General features: G+C 41.5%; 1 protein-coding gene across 3 annotated transcripts in view; it reads right to left on the bottom strand.

Annotated features, from left to right (window-relative positions):
* RYR2 (ryanodine receptor 2) overlaps positions 1-15,830 on the bottom strand; it is a 739,460-nt gene that overhangs the window by 22,538 nt on the left and 701,092 nt on the right. For all 3 annotated transcript variants that reach the window (XM_032430318.1, XM_032430320.1, XM_032430321.1), the window contains 6 exons: positions 12,951-13,098; positions 9,891-9,977; positions 9,043-9,261; positions 7,407-7,537; positions 6,019-6,061; positions 2,669-2,802 (listed from right to left, as the gene is read on the bottom strand). In XM_032430318.1, the coding sequence (XP_032286209.1) occupies positions 2,669-2,802; positions 6,019-6,061; positions 7,407-7,537; positions 9,043-9,261; positions 9,891-9,977; positions 12,951-13,098 (762 nt within the window). The remainder of the gene's footprint in view (positions 1-2,668; positions 2,803-6,018; positions 6,062-7,406; positions 7,538-9,042; positions 9,262-9,890; positions 9,978-12,950; positions 13,099-15,830) is intronic.

Below are 15,830 nucleotides of genomic sequence, written 5' to 3'. Positions count from 1 at the left end.
AAGTATTTCTATCAGGATGCCTGAATGTCCTATGGCAGTTTCTTACTTTATTTAAAACACTGTTCTCATTTTTTTTCATTCCTATCAAAGTCTGCTATCAACATCATGAAGAAGCATATCCTTTTCCTAGTGCGGGACACTTTTCTCACCAATCTTGGCAGTACTGATGTTTGGGTGGGGCTGACCCCCAGGGATGGGCCATAGCTGACCTAGGCCAGCCAGGGCACGCATTCATCTCACCACAGCGCTTGGCTCAGGGGGAAACTATAAGCCAGAAGCTGAGGAGTTTTGCTAGATGGTTTTGAGATATGACACAAATGAAATGAAAAGATGTAGGCTACAGGCAGCCCTTCTATCCCCAGGTGGTAATCTGGCCACTTACTTACTTACTTTTACTTCCTTCCTTCCTTATTTATTTATTTTTTATTATTTATTTATTTATATATATTTTTAAGATTTCATTTATTTATTTGTCAGAGAGAGGGGGGGAGAGAGAGAGAGAGTACAAGCAGGGGGAGCGGCAGGCAGAGGGAGAAGCAGGCTCCCCGCTAAGCAGGGAGCCTGATGTGGGACTCGATCCCAGGACCCTGGGATCATGACCTGAGCCGAAGGCAGCCAATTAACTGACTGAGCCACCCAGGTGCCCTCTGGCCACCTATTTATTTGATTGACAAGCCCTATATATTTGATTGGCAAATACGTGTGCAAACAGATACATGCATAATGCTTGTATTCAAACGTTCACATTAAGATAATATACAAACCAGATAATCTTTTAAAGATCTTTCTAAATGTTTTAAATAAACACTACCTGTAACTCTTTCCTAGTTGTGAACATTATTTACTAGATGTGTATTCTTCTAATTTCATTATCCATATTTACAGGTATTAATGCCTGGAAAAAAAAACTAAGAAAAAAATAAAGGTACTAATGCCATATTAATTTCTTGATACTTTGTGAGGAGTCAAACTTGCAAACATTTCCTAGGTGAAATAATGAAAAATTCCCCATTTAAAACTATTTGTTCATAGTGAAAAAAAAAAAACCACAAAAACCAACAAATAAAAAAACCAGTCTAAACTTTCCTTCCATTTTTTCAGACTGATGTTCTAGGGTCATAAATATGGCCATGGAAAAGTGCATAATCCAGTAAAACTAGTTGATTCTACATTGTTTGTCAGAGATCTGAAAATGTTAATAGAAAGCTCAGCACCACTCTGACCACAGTCCTTGTTTTATATGAAATCCTACCATAAGAGTCTTAGTTCAGCACTGTCAATGTGCTTCATTTCTATCCAGCGACACAGTCTTTATGTCCCACATGTGTTTTCTTGAAGTACCCAGGTGACATTTTGGATCTAAATTCTTGCAGTTTCTGTCATATGTTTGCTTGTCTAATTTTCAACTGAGTTCATATTATTTTTTAAAAAAAATGTAGCTCTAACAACTTTTCAGATAGATAAAAAATATATGACCAATGAGATAGGTCAGCCAAAATGTTTTTTTTTTTAATGCTGGCTAAAATATTTTATCTGAGACAAACTACTACTACCCTACAGAGCCTCAAATATCTACAGTTACCGCATCCTCGTTGACTGAGACCATAAATACACAAATAAGAAAGGTTGACATGTTTTAAAGGGAAGGTAACTATTGTGTTTCTTCTAAAATCATTAAATGGCTACAATAAGAAATTACATTTTTAGGGACGCCTGGATGGCTCAGTCGGTTAAGCGTCTGCCTTCGGCTCAGGTCATGATCTCAGGGTCCTGGGATCGAGTCCCACATCGGGCTGCCTGCTCAGCAAGGAGCCTGCTTCTTCCTCTGCCTGCTACTCCCCCTGCTTGTGCTTCCTCTCTCTCTCCCTACTAAATAAATAAAAAATCTTAAAAAAAAAAAAAAAAAAAAAAAAGAAATTACATTTTTAAAAGCATGTATGCTTTACATTTATTCCAGAATTACAGGTGATCCAATTTGCAAAATATATATGTATATATATGTACACTCAACACTACATATGTGTGTGTGTGAAATTCCATCTCAGGCAAATTCAATTCAACTGGTTCACATCCTTCTAGTTATATATTATTCCCTTAATTCCCTTAATAATTATTCCCTAATTCCCTTAAAGGTATTAGGAGTGCCTCATTTTAAAATTAAATTTCCAAGTAACAGCATGACAACATAGTATTTCTGGCATATGAGTCTTTGCTATTTAAATGAAACACATTATAATAAAAGAATATGAACTTTGAACATTTCTAATAAAAGGGCTACACAAATTCCCTTTTCCAAAACATAAGATTAACCTCTTTTCAGGCAGGAAGCATCAGAAAAGAAAGTCAAATATTGTGCTTTTGCATATGTTTGACTTTGACTTAAGTGGCATTTAGGGATTAGAAAAAGCAAATTAAGAACACAAATCTTTATTTTTGCTTTATGTAAATAACAAAAAGGTCACCTTCCAAAATTATTAGGGAAGAAATCCAATCATTCCATAGCTGAAAATACCCGGAAGTTTAAAGCAGACCTTAGGTACATCTGTTTCCCTCCTCTCTTCCTCAGACATTGAGGGGAAGGAAATCAGTGCACTAGCAAGTTCAGAGACGTCTGAATTTCTCCTCCTTTCAGCCTAGAGCTATAGGAAAGGGCATAAGCAACACTCACACGGCCGATAGGGAGCTGTCTTTCTTTGGCTTCTTCTTCTCCCGGGCATCGCTGAAGTCCAGAGCGGCTTTGTCCATACCGAGGAGCTCGCTGATTCTGTCCCGGCCATAGAACTCTCCGTACTTATCCATAACCTGGGGGAGAGGAATAGAAGCATTTTACCGGCCTCGTGCATTAACTAACCCCCTGTATGCATGTGTATACAAACATCTAATTATTTTTACACTTACTCCATATTTGCCGTATGTCCAAGTTCACTTAAAATTCTTGTTTATGGCTCCTTTTCTGTGATCACACTGCTTAAGGTCAAAGCACGCTTACATCATTTTAGATAAACCCTCTCAAAGGAACAAGATTTCTTGAGGGAGGCGTGCCAAAGGAAGGGGTTAGGCCAAGTAGTTAAGTCAAGAAGTGGAAGAAGATGGAATGAAAGGAACTTCAACCAAATTCTCATACTTTGTGCCAGGAATTACGGTAAGAACTCTGACCTGCTCTCCCTCATGGGATTGTCACAGTATATCAGTTTCCTGTTATTAGCATCCTCTTCTGCAAATAAAGAAGTTGTGTCTTAGAAAATAGAACATGCTCAAGGTTGCTAAGCTTGGCAAGAGACGGAGTGAGAATGCTACCAGGCAGGGCCTGACTCGCAGCCAAGATCTGCACAGACCACCACGGACCAAGGGCGGGCCACTCATGATGGCATCCCCTCTGGGGTCTCAGTTGCCACCATCCAACACTCCCTCCCATTGTTTCCTGACTGGAGCAGCCCTTCAGGAATCCCCGGAGCCTTGTCACCCCCATCGTGTCTTCAGTGCAATCCTAGCATAGGTTCCAGGGCACCATTCGAATCCCTTCTGAGCAACCCCCCTCAGCGCCCTGGCCCCTTTCTCCCTCGGCCACATGCGCCTGGCTTGGCCCATGTGTCGTGTTTTCAGACCGGTGTGTAGACATGGGCCCACAGCTCACCCCTGAGCCCAGGAGGTGCAGCTCCGTGACACAGCCACTCTCGGCCCAACGCTGACAGACCACGAGAGTCCCCCACACAGTGAAAGTGGGGGCAGCAGGAAGAGTAAGGAAAGAAGAGCAGGAGAGAGGACCGGCCGCTGAGGGGAAAGGAGGCAGGGAATGCCAGCGAAAGAGTGGATGAAGAAATAATGGAAAAGAAGGGACTAGCAGAAAGAAAAATCAGGGGCACCTGGGGGGCTCAGTCGGTTAAGGGTCTGACTCTCGGTTTTGGCTCAGGTCGTGATCTCAGGGTCATGGGATCGAGCCCTGCATGGGGCTCTGCGCTCAGCGGGGAGTCCACTTGAGAATCTCTCTCTCTCCCTCTGTCCCTCTTCCCACCCCGTTCTCTCACTCTCTCAAATAATTCCTAAAAAATAAAAAATAAAAATCAGCTTTCTCTAAATGTATATAATCAAGGTAAGTGAAAACATGAAAGAGTAAAGAGTCCGTGAACACTGATTACAAAGGTACATGAAAACATTTGTTCTGGGTTATTGTCACGGCACTACAGATGGGCTGGGATGAGCTGAGTGGTTGCTCCCTCTGGATTGTGTTCTCACCTTGTTCCCAGGAGAACAAATCGGGCAACACACACACACACACACACACACACAAACACACATAGTAGGAATGCCACGAATAGTCCTAGCTGCAATTACAATTTATTTATTTGACTGAATATGTAGTTTCCTTCTGAGAAACTTGTGCTTTAACAATTTAAAGCGGTTTCTTCATTAAATAATTAAGGAGACTAAAATGATCAAATTATCTATTTAAAATTATTTAAAAATAAGTTTTCAAAGCTTTGGCCTAGTTTGGATGTGCTCGGAGGCAGAGCAATGTTAAAATGCCAGGTCATACGAGGAGACAAAAAACTTGCACCAAAATAGGGGCGCCTGGGTGGCTCAGTCGTTAAGTGTCTGCCTTCGGCTCAGGTCATGATCCCAGTGTCCTGGGATCGAGCCCCGCATCGGGCTCCCTGCTCAGCAGGAAGCCTGCTTCTCCCTCTCCCACTCCCCCTGCTTGTGTTCCCTCTCTCACTGTGTCTCTCTCTGTCGAATAAATAAATAAAATCTTAAAAAAAAAAAAAAAAAACTTGCACCAAAATAAAAATCGACCAACATGCTAGTTCTCTCAACTAGAAAGTCTTGTTACTAAGAAAAAAAAAAAAAAAAAGGTCGCTGTGTTTCATCATGTACCTGACTTAAATTCCTGGTGCAAGCCTTCTATCTCCCCTCAGACTGGTAACACAAAATTTGCGGCTGCTCGTTGGGAACAATCCTAACGTTGAACTGGTGAAATCCAAGGGAACAAGACCACTTCATTTGGCAGGTGTTTCTGCCTATTCGCTCCAGACAGCATCCCCGGGACTAGAACCCATTATGGAAAAGAGGGTGAGCTGGGTCAGTTTGGCAATTAGAAGGGTTCAAAGAATAAGTAGGAGCTAGTGTATAATCATAGTATTTTATGACATACAAGTAATGGCACATATATTATTTCATTCGAAAATGTGATTAAAATTAAAATTCTGTGTGGTGGGAAGAGCAGAGATGATCCTTGACTCTCAAAATCAGACTCAGCAGGTGCCCACAGTGGACCACTGACTCCGTATTGGTGTTCCTTCTACCACCCTCTGAGGGAGTGGGCTTCAGAAGAATAAAACTTGATGAAAATAAAAAGATCTTTAAGGTTTATATAAAGTAAATAAAACTCAATCCTTTGTTGTCATGCAAGGACTTGACTCCTGTAATGTAAAGCAGGATCCTAGCCCTGGTGATTTATAGCGTCTTATCAGAAAATGGCCATCGGCTAATTTAGGTTACCCAAGCAATCACAGAGAAAATTCTCACTAAGTCCTGTTACTGTGCGGACTGAGCACTGTTTATTCGCCTGAGTCAGAGGATAGGCGGATGAAGCAGTGCTTATTTATTTTATAGCTAGAGAGTATGGGTTTTTTTATGTGCAATTTTTGAAATTCATATTCCATTCCACTGCCACTTTGAAATTGACATTGACAGGGGCGCCTGGGTGGCTCAGTCATTAAGCGTCTGCCTTCAGCTCAGGTCATGATCCCAGGGTTCTGGGATCGAGCCCCGCATCGGGCTCCCTGCTCCGCGGGAAACCTGCTTCTCCCTCTCCCACTCCCCCTGCTTGTGTTCCCTCTCTTGCTATATCTCTCTCTGTCAAATAAATAAATAAAATCTTTAAAAAAAAAAAAAAAGAAATTGACATTGACAGATAAAGCACACCTGAATATTTCATTCTACATATGAGCCACATCAAATTCAAGTCTTTTTGTGCTCTAGGAAAGAAACAGAGAATGCATTCCTTTTGAGAAGTATTACCTTTCTTTTAACAAATTTGTCCCAGTAGTTGTTGGGAAATGACCTAAAAAATATAAAAGCATAAAAGTAAAATAATATCATTTGAAAAAATGATAATCAACAATATATTGTTTAGAATATACATTTAAAATAATATGTAAACATACATTCTTCCATTCACAAAAATCATAATGAATTTATGTCCCATCTTATCCCACAATTTTTCTATATCATAGGTAGATCAAATATTATTTAAAGGTTATGCTATCAATATATACGTGCAGAATCACAAAAAGACTATGGGCTACTATTTTAATGGAGAAGAATATGAGCATATTTATTAATAAGCAGTCTTGTTATATTTATTTACATGTCAGTATATGTCATTTGTAACATGTCAAATGTATTTTTTTGTCAACTGTGTTAAAAAATTAAAGCATCTAAAAATCTGTCATTGTTTTTCCTACAAAGTAAAAAAATCTCATTCCCACCAGTTATCCTCAAGGAAACTGAGCAAGGCACCAAATCCTGCAGGAAACTGGCACCTTGACTAACACCAAGTTCACTTAAAGGGACAGACTTAATTTGACTTCGTATAAACAGCTAGAGATGATAAATAAAACACTGAGCATTTAGAGTAAACATTTATAATGCACAAAGAAACCATCCCTATTTGAAAACTCGGAGCTTATTAGAAATTTTAACTTTGTAAGAATAAGCAAGACTGATGACAATAAAAAGATACTTCACACTTGAGTAGTACAGACCACTCAAAAGCTACTGCATCACTAATCCTTTAGCGGTGGACAGTTACACTTCTGGGATGGATTTATACCTGGAACAGCAGCTAGTAGTTTGGGTCTTGATCTCACAAGTGTAATATTTAGTGTATAGAAAAAGTATTTGTTTCTCTGCCTTATTAAGTTTTACAGGTCATCCTCCTTAACTAGTTTGATGCCCGACTGCTTGATGGTATCAACAGCAAGTTTACGACTTAGATACAGAAAAAGTATGAAATTCAATGTTTTTGCCTTTAATGCTACAACTCTTTCCTTAATTTTTGCCTCCTCTGTGCTTTTGGAGGAGAGAACCCTGCTCTGTAGGTTATGTACCTCCAGCTACACTCTTCCCTGAACACTGAGTAATGGGTGTCACATTCCATCAGTGCTTTGAAAATGGACTCAAAGCCATTTTTGATTAAGGAATTCAGAACACAGATGGGAAAAAATTGATGGCATCCATTAAGAAGCTGACAGCGTTTAGTCTTTTGATATTCTTGGCTGAAAATATCACTATTATTCACCTCTGCTAAACTTTTGACAAATCTGCAAGAACTCCAGCAAAGTTTTTTTTTTTTTTTGTCTTGAAATTTTTGAGCATAGAAATGTCTCACATAATTCTTTACTCACTGTGTGTTGATTACAAGTCTATCCCACTGGCCTTTAATATCATCTTCTGAAGGCTGTTCTGTAATATAAAGCCCATCAAATTCCAATTTTCGAGCTACTTCCTTTTCTCGCTTAAAAATAACCAATGGGACCTACATTTGAAAAAATAAACACATTAAAATTAATTTAGATTTACTGGTATCTCTTGTGGTCACTCTCTGTACAAAACAGCTTTTTGGAAAAAGAAATATTTCCCATGTTACTTCCAGGAAGGTAAAACTGGGTGAAAATGAATTGGTTATATTTAGGCAGAAAGGAACATCTAGAGGTTTAGGAAAAACAGAAATGGAATAGATATCATATATAATCCTATGTTTCTAAACACATACATATTTACAGATATTTGCACTAAAGAAATCACTTTTAAATATTAAAGAGAAAAGGATTCAATATATCTTTTATTACAACATATTTATTATATATCTTTATATTTATGAGACACGAACAGCTACAATAAAATATAGCAATGTTACCAATGTTCCAAAATGCATGCTTCTAAAAAGTGCAATTTTATTTGCGAAATCTCTTTAATGATTCCATGCTCAGTGTCCACATGCATTTTGAAATAAATTTTAATTTCAGCATCAGCAAAAATCTTTGTCAGTTTGCCAAAATGTTTCCAGAACATATTGATTCATCTCATCTTCTCATCTGGACAGATTTTACACAAGGCACAGATAGGAGAAGGATGCAGACGTTTTGGAAGTATTCAAGAATACCTTCCCCTACCCCAACTCATAAAACAAAGGAAAGAAAACAAGGGAGAGGAATTTCTAAAGAAAATTTTACATTCTAGTCTTTTACTCTAGGCTCTGGTTTTTCAAAAGTCTTCTAAAAGTTTCACAATCAGAGGCAGGGGACAGCGAAATAAAGCGTTACCATGAAAAGGTGTCTTGCCAGGAAAAAATAAAGAGGTTTGCAAAAGTAACGGGCAGGCCTGAGCACTCAGAGACTCTTGAGTTCTATTCACCAAATATTATTATTCTCTTGGTAGGGATCTAGGGATAGAGCTGTATTATTTTCTGGGTGAAATGTGACAAACTATAAAGCATTTGTGCCAGTGATGGCGTTAGATAGGTACCTAATAACAGGACAATCAAAACGACTCAGGTTCCGCATGCTGTATTCTGTAACTCTAATATACCAGAGCACTGCTAGGACACATGGCGGGTTACTTCTGCAGGGTCAAGTTTTGGTGAAACTGGCCATTATGTGAATAATTACCAATATGTGACAGAAAGCTATAACAAGATGGCCCAAAGCCATCTGCCCTTCCTGGGACAGCCTGCAGCGAACATGGAGCTCTGAAGACCAGGCTCCAATGCCCCAGCCCAAGACAACCCTGTAGGGACATCCCAACTCATGGCCTGAGGCCCGTGCATGGGCCCTGTCGTGTTTGAAAGGTAGCACCACTTTTCCCTCTGTTGCATTCTGCTTCCTTCCCTTACCCCACAGGTGTTGACTCATTGAACATTCCCTAATAATCTTCATGCAGGTAATTTGCCCATCTCAGAGTCTGCTTCCCCAGAAGTCCAACCTGCAACAGACACATGCACACACGGACACACACGGGTACCTTGGTGCCTTACTATCTTACTTTCAAGCAGTAGTATCCGATGATGCAGAAGAAAGAAATGACCGTGTGGAGAATAGCTAAGATCCTCAGCGTGGGCTCCATATACCCACTGCTCTCCTCCAGGACGTAGTGAACTGCGATGATTCTGGGCGAGCCGCTGTCTAGGCTGCTAACTTTGGCATTTTCACTCGAACTGCGAGTGGGGAGCTCCTTTCCTTCAACCACAGAAGAAGTGGAGACCTGATTCAAACCATTTAAAGTAGAGTCAGTCGCTTCCTCTAAGATATCGGCGCAAACAAGAAACCCAGTGGAAACCCAGCCTTATCAGCAAAGAGCCAGAGATGAAGCCCATGTCCCATGAAAAGACTAAAAGCAAAGGCTAAAAATAAAGAGATAGCTTTTCAAAAACCAATGGCAAATAATGAGCATACTCTTTAAAATTCCTTCTAATCCAAGCAAGAGTTATGAGGATTCTAAGGCATGCGGGGGTGGGGGCTGGGGGTGGAGAGAACAGATGGCTAAGATGCCTTCCCAATTATCCAAAGAATTTAACATAATAAAGGTATGCCACACCCAGATAGGGTAACAAGTGAGATATTCAGCCAAATTAGGCTAGGGACACTGGGGAAACCCTCCACTGAATCAAAGGCTCATCAGCTGAGGCATTTCCCACTTAGTTTGGAAGAACAAATCTACTCCTGTCTTACTAGACCATCAGTGATGTGCTTGACCTCTAGGTTTTCTCTTTCATCAAAACATATTTTAGAATAGGTTTAGACGTGCTCATTAGTGGATCTGTGAAATCTATACATGCAATTCAGTCCATCTGTAGTTTCATACTGGTTATTGAAAGACGAAGATGTACGTACCTTATAAAAGAGCAAGATGAAATTGATTGCAAATGCGACAAATAAGGCTAACATTCTCATGTTGTAAAAGTTGCGAGCAAAATAGTTCTGAAGGTGAAAAAAATGATGAAAAGGTCACTGAATCAAGAGATTGACATGTGCAGACAATTTACATTAAGCATTCCTTCGTTTATCCAAAACTATTTCTCGAGAGCCTACTGTGTATCAAGTAGCATTCTTGGTACTGTAGACATAACAGCAAATAAGAAAATTTGGGCCACCATGGAGGACACAAAGGATAAAGAAGCACATCCGCAGATTAAAGATAAAACGAAACAAAACATAATCTCAAGGGATGCTAAATGCTATGAAGAAAAAGCCATCAGGTTAAGGGCTTAGGGAATGGGGGTGCTATTTTAGATAGGTGGGTCAGGGAAGGCTTATTCTAGGTAATAACATTTGAGCATAGGCCTGAATACCATGGGACAGCAAGGCAAGTGAACAATGGAGGGGAGAGTGTATGAGAGAGAGAGAGCATGGGTTATGGGGCACGAAGGTTCTGAGTTCCAAGTGACGGTGTGCTTGGGGACAGTGAGAGAGGACAGGAAAGACTGGGAGGGAATGAGGTCAGAGAGGTGAGGAGGACATAGGCTTACAGTCTTCTGATAAAAGTTTGTAACGTTCCTTCCAGTGCAATGGGTTGGTTTCTGACCTCTGGGGCCACACTGCCCAACTGTGGAGCCCACCCTCAACACTCACTCACTGCAGATGCAGACAAGCACGTAACCACTCCTGCAGTATCACTTTGATCATCTGTAAAGTGGGCATAACAACAGACCCTTCCTCAGAGGTCTGCTCTGAGGATAAGTTATTGGAGGGAAAGTTAGTTATTAATCTTGTTATTATCACTGGAATTATTACTTTATTCCAGGTGGGATGGCAAGCTATTGGGGGATCTGAAGAGGGCTTGATATGACTGGAAATTATAATTTGGAAAGATTATTCCAGTTGCCCTGTGGGAGACAGGTAAGAAGCAAGCATGGAAGGAAGGGGACTAATTAGAGCGACCACAGGAGAGCAGGAGGGGTGATACTGGTGGCGGTGGCCTGGCCTGGGAGGAGCTGTGGAGACAGAAGAACTGAGCAGACTCTGGCTATACTTGGAAGACAAAACTGGGAAGAATTCCCACTGGATTGGATTTGAGGGAGGAAAGAAAGAGAGGACTCAGATATAGTAACTTCTGGATTTGGGGTCAGAGCAACTCAATAAACGGTTGGTGCCATTTATCGGCTGGAAAAAACACCTAGAAGAGAAGTAGGTCGAAGGAAAAAGGCGATGGGAAATATCAAGTACTTGTTTTACTGTGAAATGGGAGAGGTCTATGGGGCATCCAAGAGGATATGCCAGGGGCTTTAGCATGACAGGTCCTATCAAGATGACAACGTATCCCATAATCGGTCTCCATGTACACACCCCATTCGGGTGGTGTCATCTCCCACACAGGACCCTGCCTTTACTGCCACGGCTTATGGACTAAGGCAGCCTACCACAGCCAAACCAGGTCAGTCACATTGGTTCTTCTTGTGGAAGGCTGGAACTGGGTCATGGGAGGCTGAGTTGGTAACCTTGGTTATCTGAGCTGGCAGGTCACAAAGGCTTGGGGGACGAGGGGCCTGTGGTGGCCTGATGTGGCCATGATCAGTCTTGTGTAGGCAAAATGGTGGGCAGAGGAAGTCATATTGGAAAGAGAAGCAGGAAAACAGAGAACACGTGACCCTGAGGCAGACAGTGGAAGACAGACCTCAATGACTTGCTTTGCACGACTGTAGTTAAATGCAGTCTTCAGGAATCCACTGGGGCTTTGGTGGGTTATCGGGGAGCCCATTCAACCCCACGCCCTACCATCTATGCTGCACCTGTCACCATGGCAACTATCACAACACAGCAAATCAGTGATTATCCAGGGGTATCTACAGAACGTTTACGTTCAGGATAGTTGGTACTAAACGATGTGGGGAAAATAAAGAGAGTTGAAGAAGACATAGTTGAAACCATTAATTAAAATACGTTTGCATAAATTATATAAGAATGTGTAATATTTATTTATACATAAGCAGGTAGAATATATAATTACTGAGGACACTCCATTTCCCTTCTACATGAGGGGCTATAGTATACTGAGTTTCTTGTTTTTGATTTCGCAAAGGCTGTTAAACATTAAATATGATTTTGTCTTTCAAACGGCTTTATTATGAGGAATGTTGGTCTTAGTTTCTAGGTCGGACATTACTGGTTAGCATCTCTTGTAGGATTACTCTGCACACTCATCTCCCAACATTTTCCTGCTTTAAGAAAGTGTATACATTATAATAAAAGGCCTTTCAACCAAAATTTTTATGAATTCCATCTTGTATGAATATGAACAGAGAACTACACCTCCTTTCTTGGTTTTTCAAATACGAATATGCATTTTATTCATTTGGAGAGCACTTCTGCAAAATATATAGGACACTACATAAAGAACTGTCTTCTCTCTTTTCATTCCCTTCTTTTCTTTGTTTCTATTTAAAGAATAATTTTGAATAGACCTTCTTCTTATTAATAGGAAGTCAGCTCACTACATTAATGTTTATGTAACTGGGCTTTTAATGAAAAGGTGATGTTCTAGAACTGATGAACCCAGTTCTGGAACATCAATATGAATTATTTGTACCCTCAAAGTCGTGTTTTGCTTTCATTCACCGCAGACCCTCACACAGTGTGTCCTGCAGAGTATATTTATTAATCTGCCCTAAAGCCTTTGTGGGAACACACTGGTTGCCCTGTGCTGGCAGTCACTGTATCAGATGGTTTCAGGTAATGTGGATGTGTGTGGAGGTTATGGTTTGATGACAGTGAGCAGTGGACCAAAGGCATTTATTGTAAAATATGAACACACTCAGGTGAGTAAATAAAACATACTTGTAGGACTGACTTGATCCCCTGATTGCCACCTAAGGAAAGGTCAACGAGTATTTACTAGGCCTGAATTGTTATGGTCTCACAAATATCAATAACAATATTCACTCTAGAACATCTTACTAGAAGTTTCTGTTGATATGCTATGATTTTCTTCCAGAACGCAGACTCGGGAATTTCCGGCTCTCCGTATCTGTGTGTGTGGAGCTGTCTCAACTTCTGTTTACCCTTATCTTCTTTGGCTTTTTCTTCTTTTTCCCCGTCTTCTCCCCTGCAAACACAAATGACTGAAATATCAGCCATCCAGAAACTAAAGAGGTGAACAGGTTTGTGCCAAATTAGACACACAAACAAATATTTAAATCAGAGCATCCTTGTTCAAAACTAGTTCCTCTTTCAGTGCATTATCATATTCAGATTTTAGAATGAGGGCTAAGATTTCCTGCCTCTCACTGCCTCCCGTAGATGGACAATCCTATGAAGGTCGAATCTAAAGGACATTTTACAGGGGAGGGGGGAAAGATGGCAGAGGAGTAGGGGACCCTATTTCAACTGGTCCCCAGAATTGAGCTGGATATCCACCAGACCACTCTGAGCACCCACGAAACCAGCCTGAGATGTAAGAAGATCTGGATCTATACAAACAGAACATCGCAGGCGGTTGGTTTTGAGGTACAAAGCAGGGAGCCATGATTCCGCAGGAAGATATCAGAGGACAAAAGGCAGCGGGAGGGTGCCTGGCCGTGGGGATCCTACACCGCCGGTGAGCGACAGCCTCACGCGCTGCGGACGGGGCACAGACTCGCAGACCGGTAGGGGCGGGGAAAGGACTTTAGGGCAGCCCTTGCTACGGAAACCCGGAGGGGCGAATTGCACGCGCGCGAACTGGGAGCGGCTGGTGGTTTTAGAAGCACAAAGGGCAGAGACGTGCCACGACCTGGAGGCAGGACTAGGGGCGCTGTTGAGGGGCGCACAATCCAGGCCGCGCAGTTTATAGCAGCACAGACAGAAACGGAGACAGTGTGGCCTGGAGAGCTCACTGAAGAACAGACTGCGGTCTCTCTGCTCTGAGGCAGAGGGTTGGAAACGGTCTCTTCTGCTCTGACTCGTGGAAGAGACGCGGAAAGCCGCCAGGGAAAGCCGCCAGAGAACAAAAGCCCCGAAGACTGATTCCCGCTGAGCCCATCCCCCGCCACAGGGGGGTCAGGGCAACACCGCCCCAACAGGGTTGCCTGAGTAACAGCGTGGCAGGCCCCTCCTGCAGAAGACAGGCTGGGAAAACAAGAGGCCAGCAACCCTAAGGTCCCAAGAAAACAGGTGCATCTTGCTTGGGTTCTGGTCAATAATTTGGACTCTATACATTCCCTCAAACAGCCATCAACAGAATGACTAGGAGGAGGAGCCACCAAAATAGAAAAGACTCAGAGATCATGACTTAAGCTGCAGATTTACAAGATGTCGGAGATGGAATTCAGGCTAGCAATTGTGAAGACAATGGCTAGAATGGAGAAATCAATTAATGGCAACATAGAGTCTCTAAGGGCAGAAATGAAAGCTGAATTGGCAGAACTTAAAAATGCTATCAATGAGATCCAATCCAATCTAGATAATCTAACAGCTAGGGTAATTGAGGCAGAAGAGAGAATAAATGACCTGGAAGACAATATAATAGATAAAGAGGGAAAAGAGGAGGCCAGGGAAAAACAACTCAGAATCCATGAAAATAGAATCAGAGAAATAAGTGACACCATGAAGCGTTCCAATGTCAGAATAATTGGAATCCTGGAGCGAGTGGAGAGAGAGAGAGGACTAGAAGATGTATTTGAGCAAATCATAGCTGAGAACTTCCCTAATCTGGGGAATGAAACAAACATTCACATCCTAGAGGCAGAGAGAATGCCTCCCAAGATCAAGGAAAACAAGCCAACACCCCGGCATGTAATAGTAAAACTTGCAAAACTTGGAAACCATCTTAAGGGCAGTTAGGGGGAAGAGATTCCTTACGTACAGAGGGAGGAACATCAGAATAACGTCAGACCTATCCACAGAGACCTGGCAAGCCAGAAAGGCCCAGCAAGACATAGTCAGGGTACTAAATGAGAAGAACATGCAGCCAAGAATACTTTATCCGGCAAGGCTTTCATTTAGAATGGATGGAGAGATGCAGAGCTTCCACGACTGGCAGAAACTGAAAGAATATGTGACCACTAAGCCAGCCCTGCAAGAAATATTAAGGGGGGTTCTATAAAAGGAGAAAGACCCCAAGAGTGATCTACAACAGAAATTTACAGGGACAATCTGTAAAAACAACGTCTTCACGGGCAACATGATGACAATTAATTCATATCTTTCAATAATCACTCTCAACATGAATGGCCTAAACGCTCCCATAAAATGGCACAGGGTTGCAGATAGGATAAAAAGACAGGACCCATCCATATGCTGTCTACAAGAGACTCATTTTGAACCTAAAGATACATCCAGACTGAAAGTTGAAGGGATGGAGATCCATCTTCCCTGCCAGCGGACCTCAAAAGAAAGCTGGGGTAGCAATTCTTATATCAAATTAGATTTTAAACTAAAGTCTGTAATTAGAGACATAGAAGGACACTATATCATTTTTAAACGGTCTATCCAACAAGAAGATCTAACAATTGTAAATATCTATGCCCCCAACATGGGAGCAGCCATCTACATAAGCCAACTGTTAACCAAATTAAAGAGTCATATTGATAACAGTATGTTAATTGTAGGAGACCTCAATACTCCACTCTCAGTAATGGACAGATCATTTAAGCAGAAAATCAACAAGGAAACAAGAGCTTTGAATGATACACTGGACCAGATGGACCTCATAGATATTTACAGAACATTCCACCCTAAAACAACAGAATACTCATTCTTCTCGAGCGCACGTGGAACTTTCTCCAGAATAGACCATATACTGGGTCACAAATCAGGTCTCAACCGATACCAAAAGATTGAGATTATTCCCTGCATATT

This window comes from Phoca vitulina, unplaced genomic scaffold (assembly GCF_004348235.1).
Source record: "Phoca vitulina isolate PV1807 unplaced genomic scaffold, GSC_HSeal_1.0 scaffold43, whole genome shotgun sequence".
In the NCBI taxonomy this organism is placed as follows: Eukaryota; Metazoa; Chordata; class Mammalia; order Carnivora; family Phocidae; genus Phoca; species Phoca vitulina.
The sequence above is the reverse complement of the archived record's forward strand: the minus strand, read 5'-3'. Positions and strand labels throughout refer to the sequence as shown.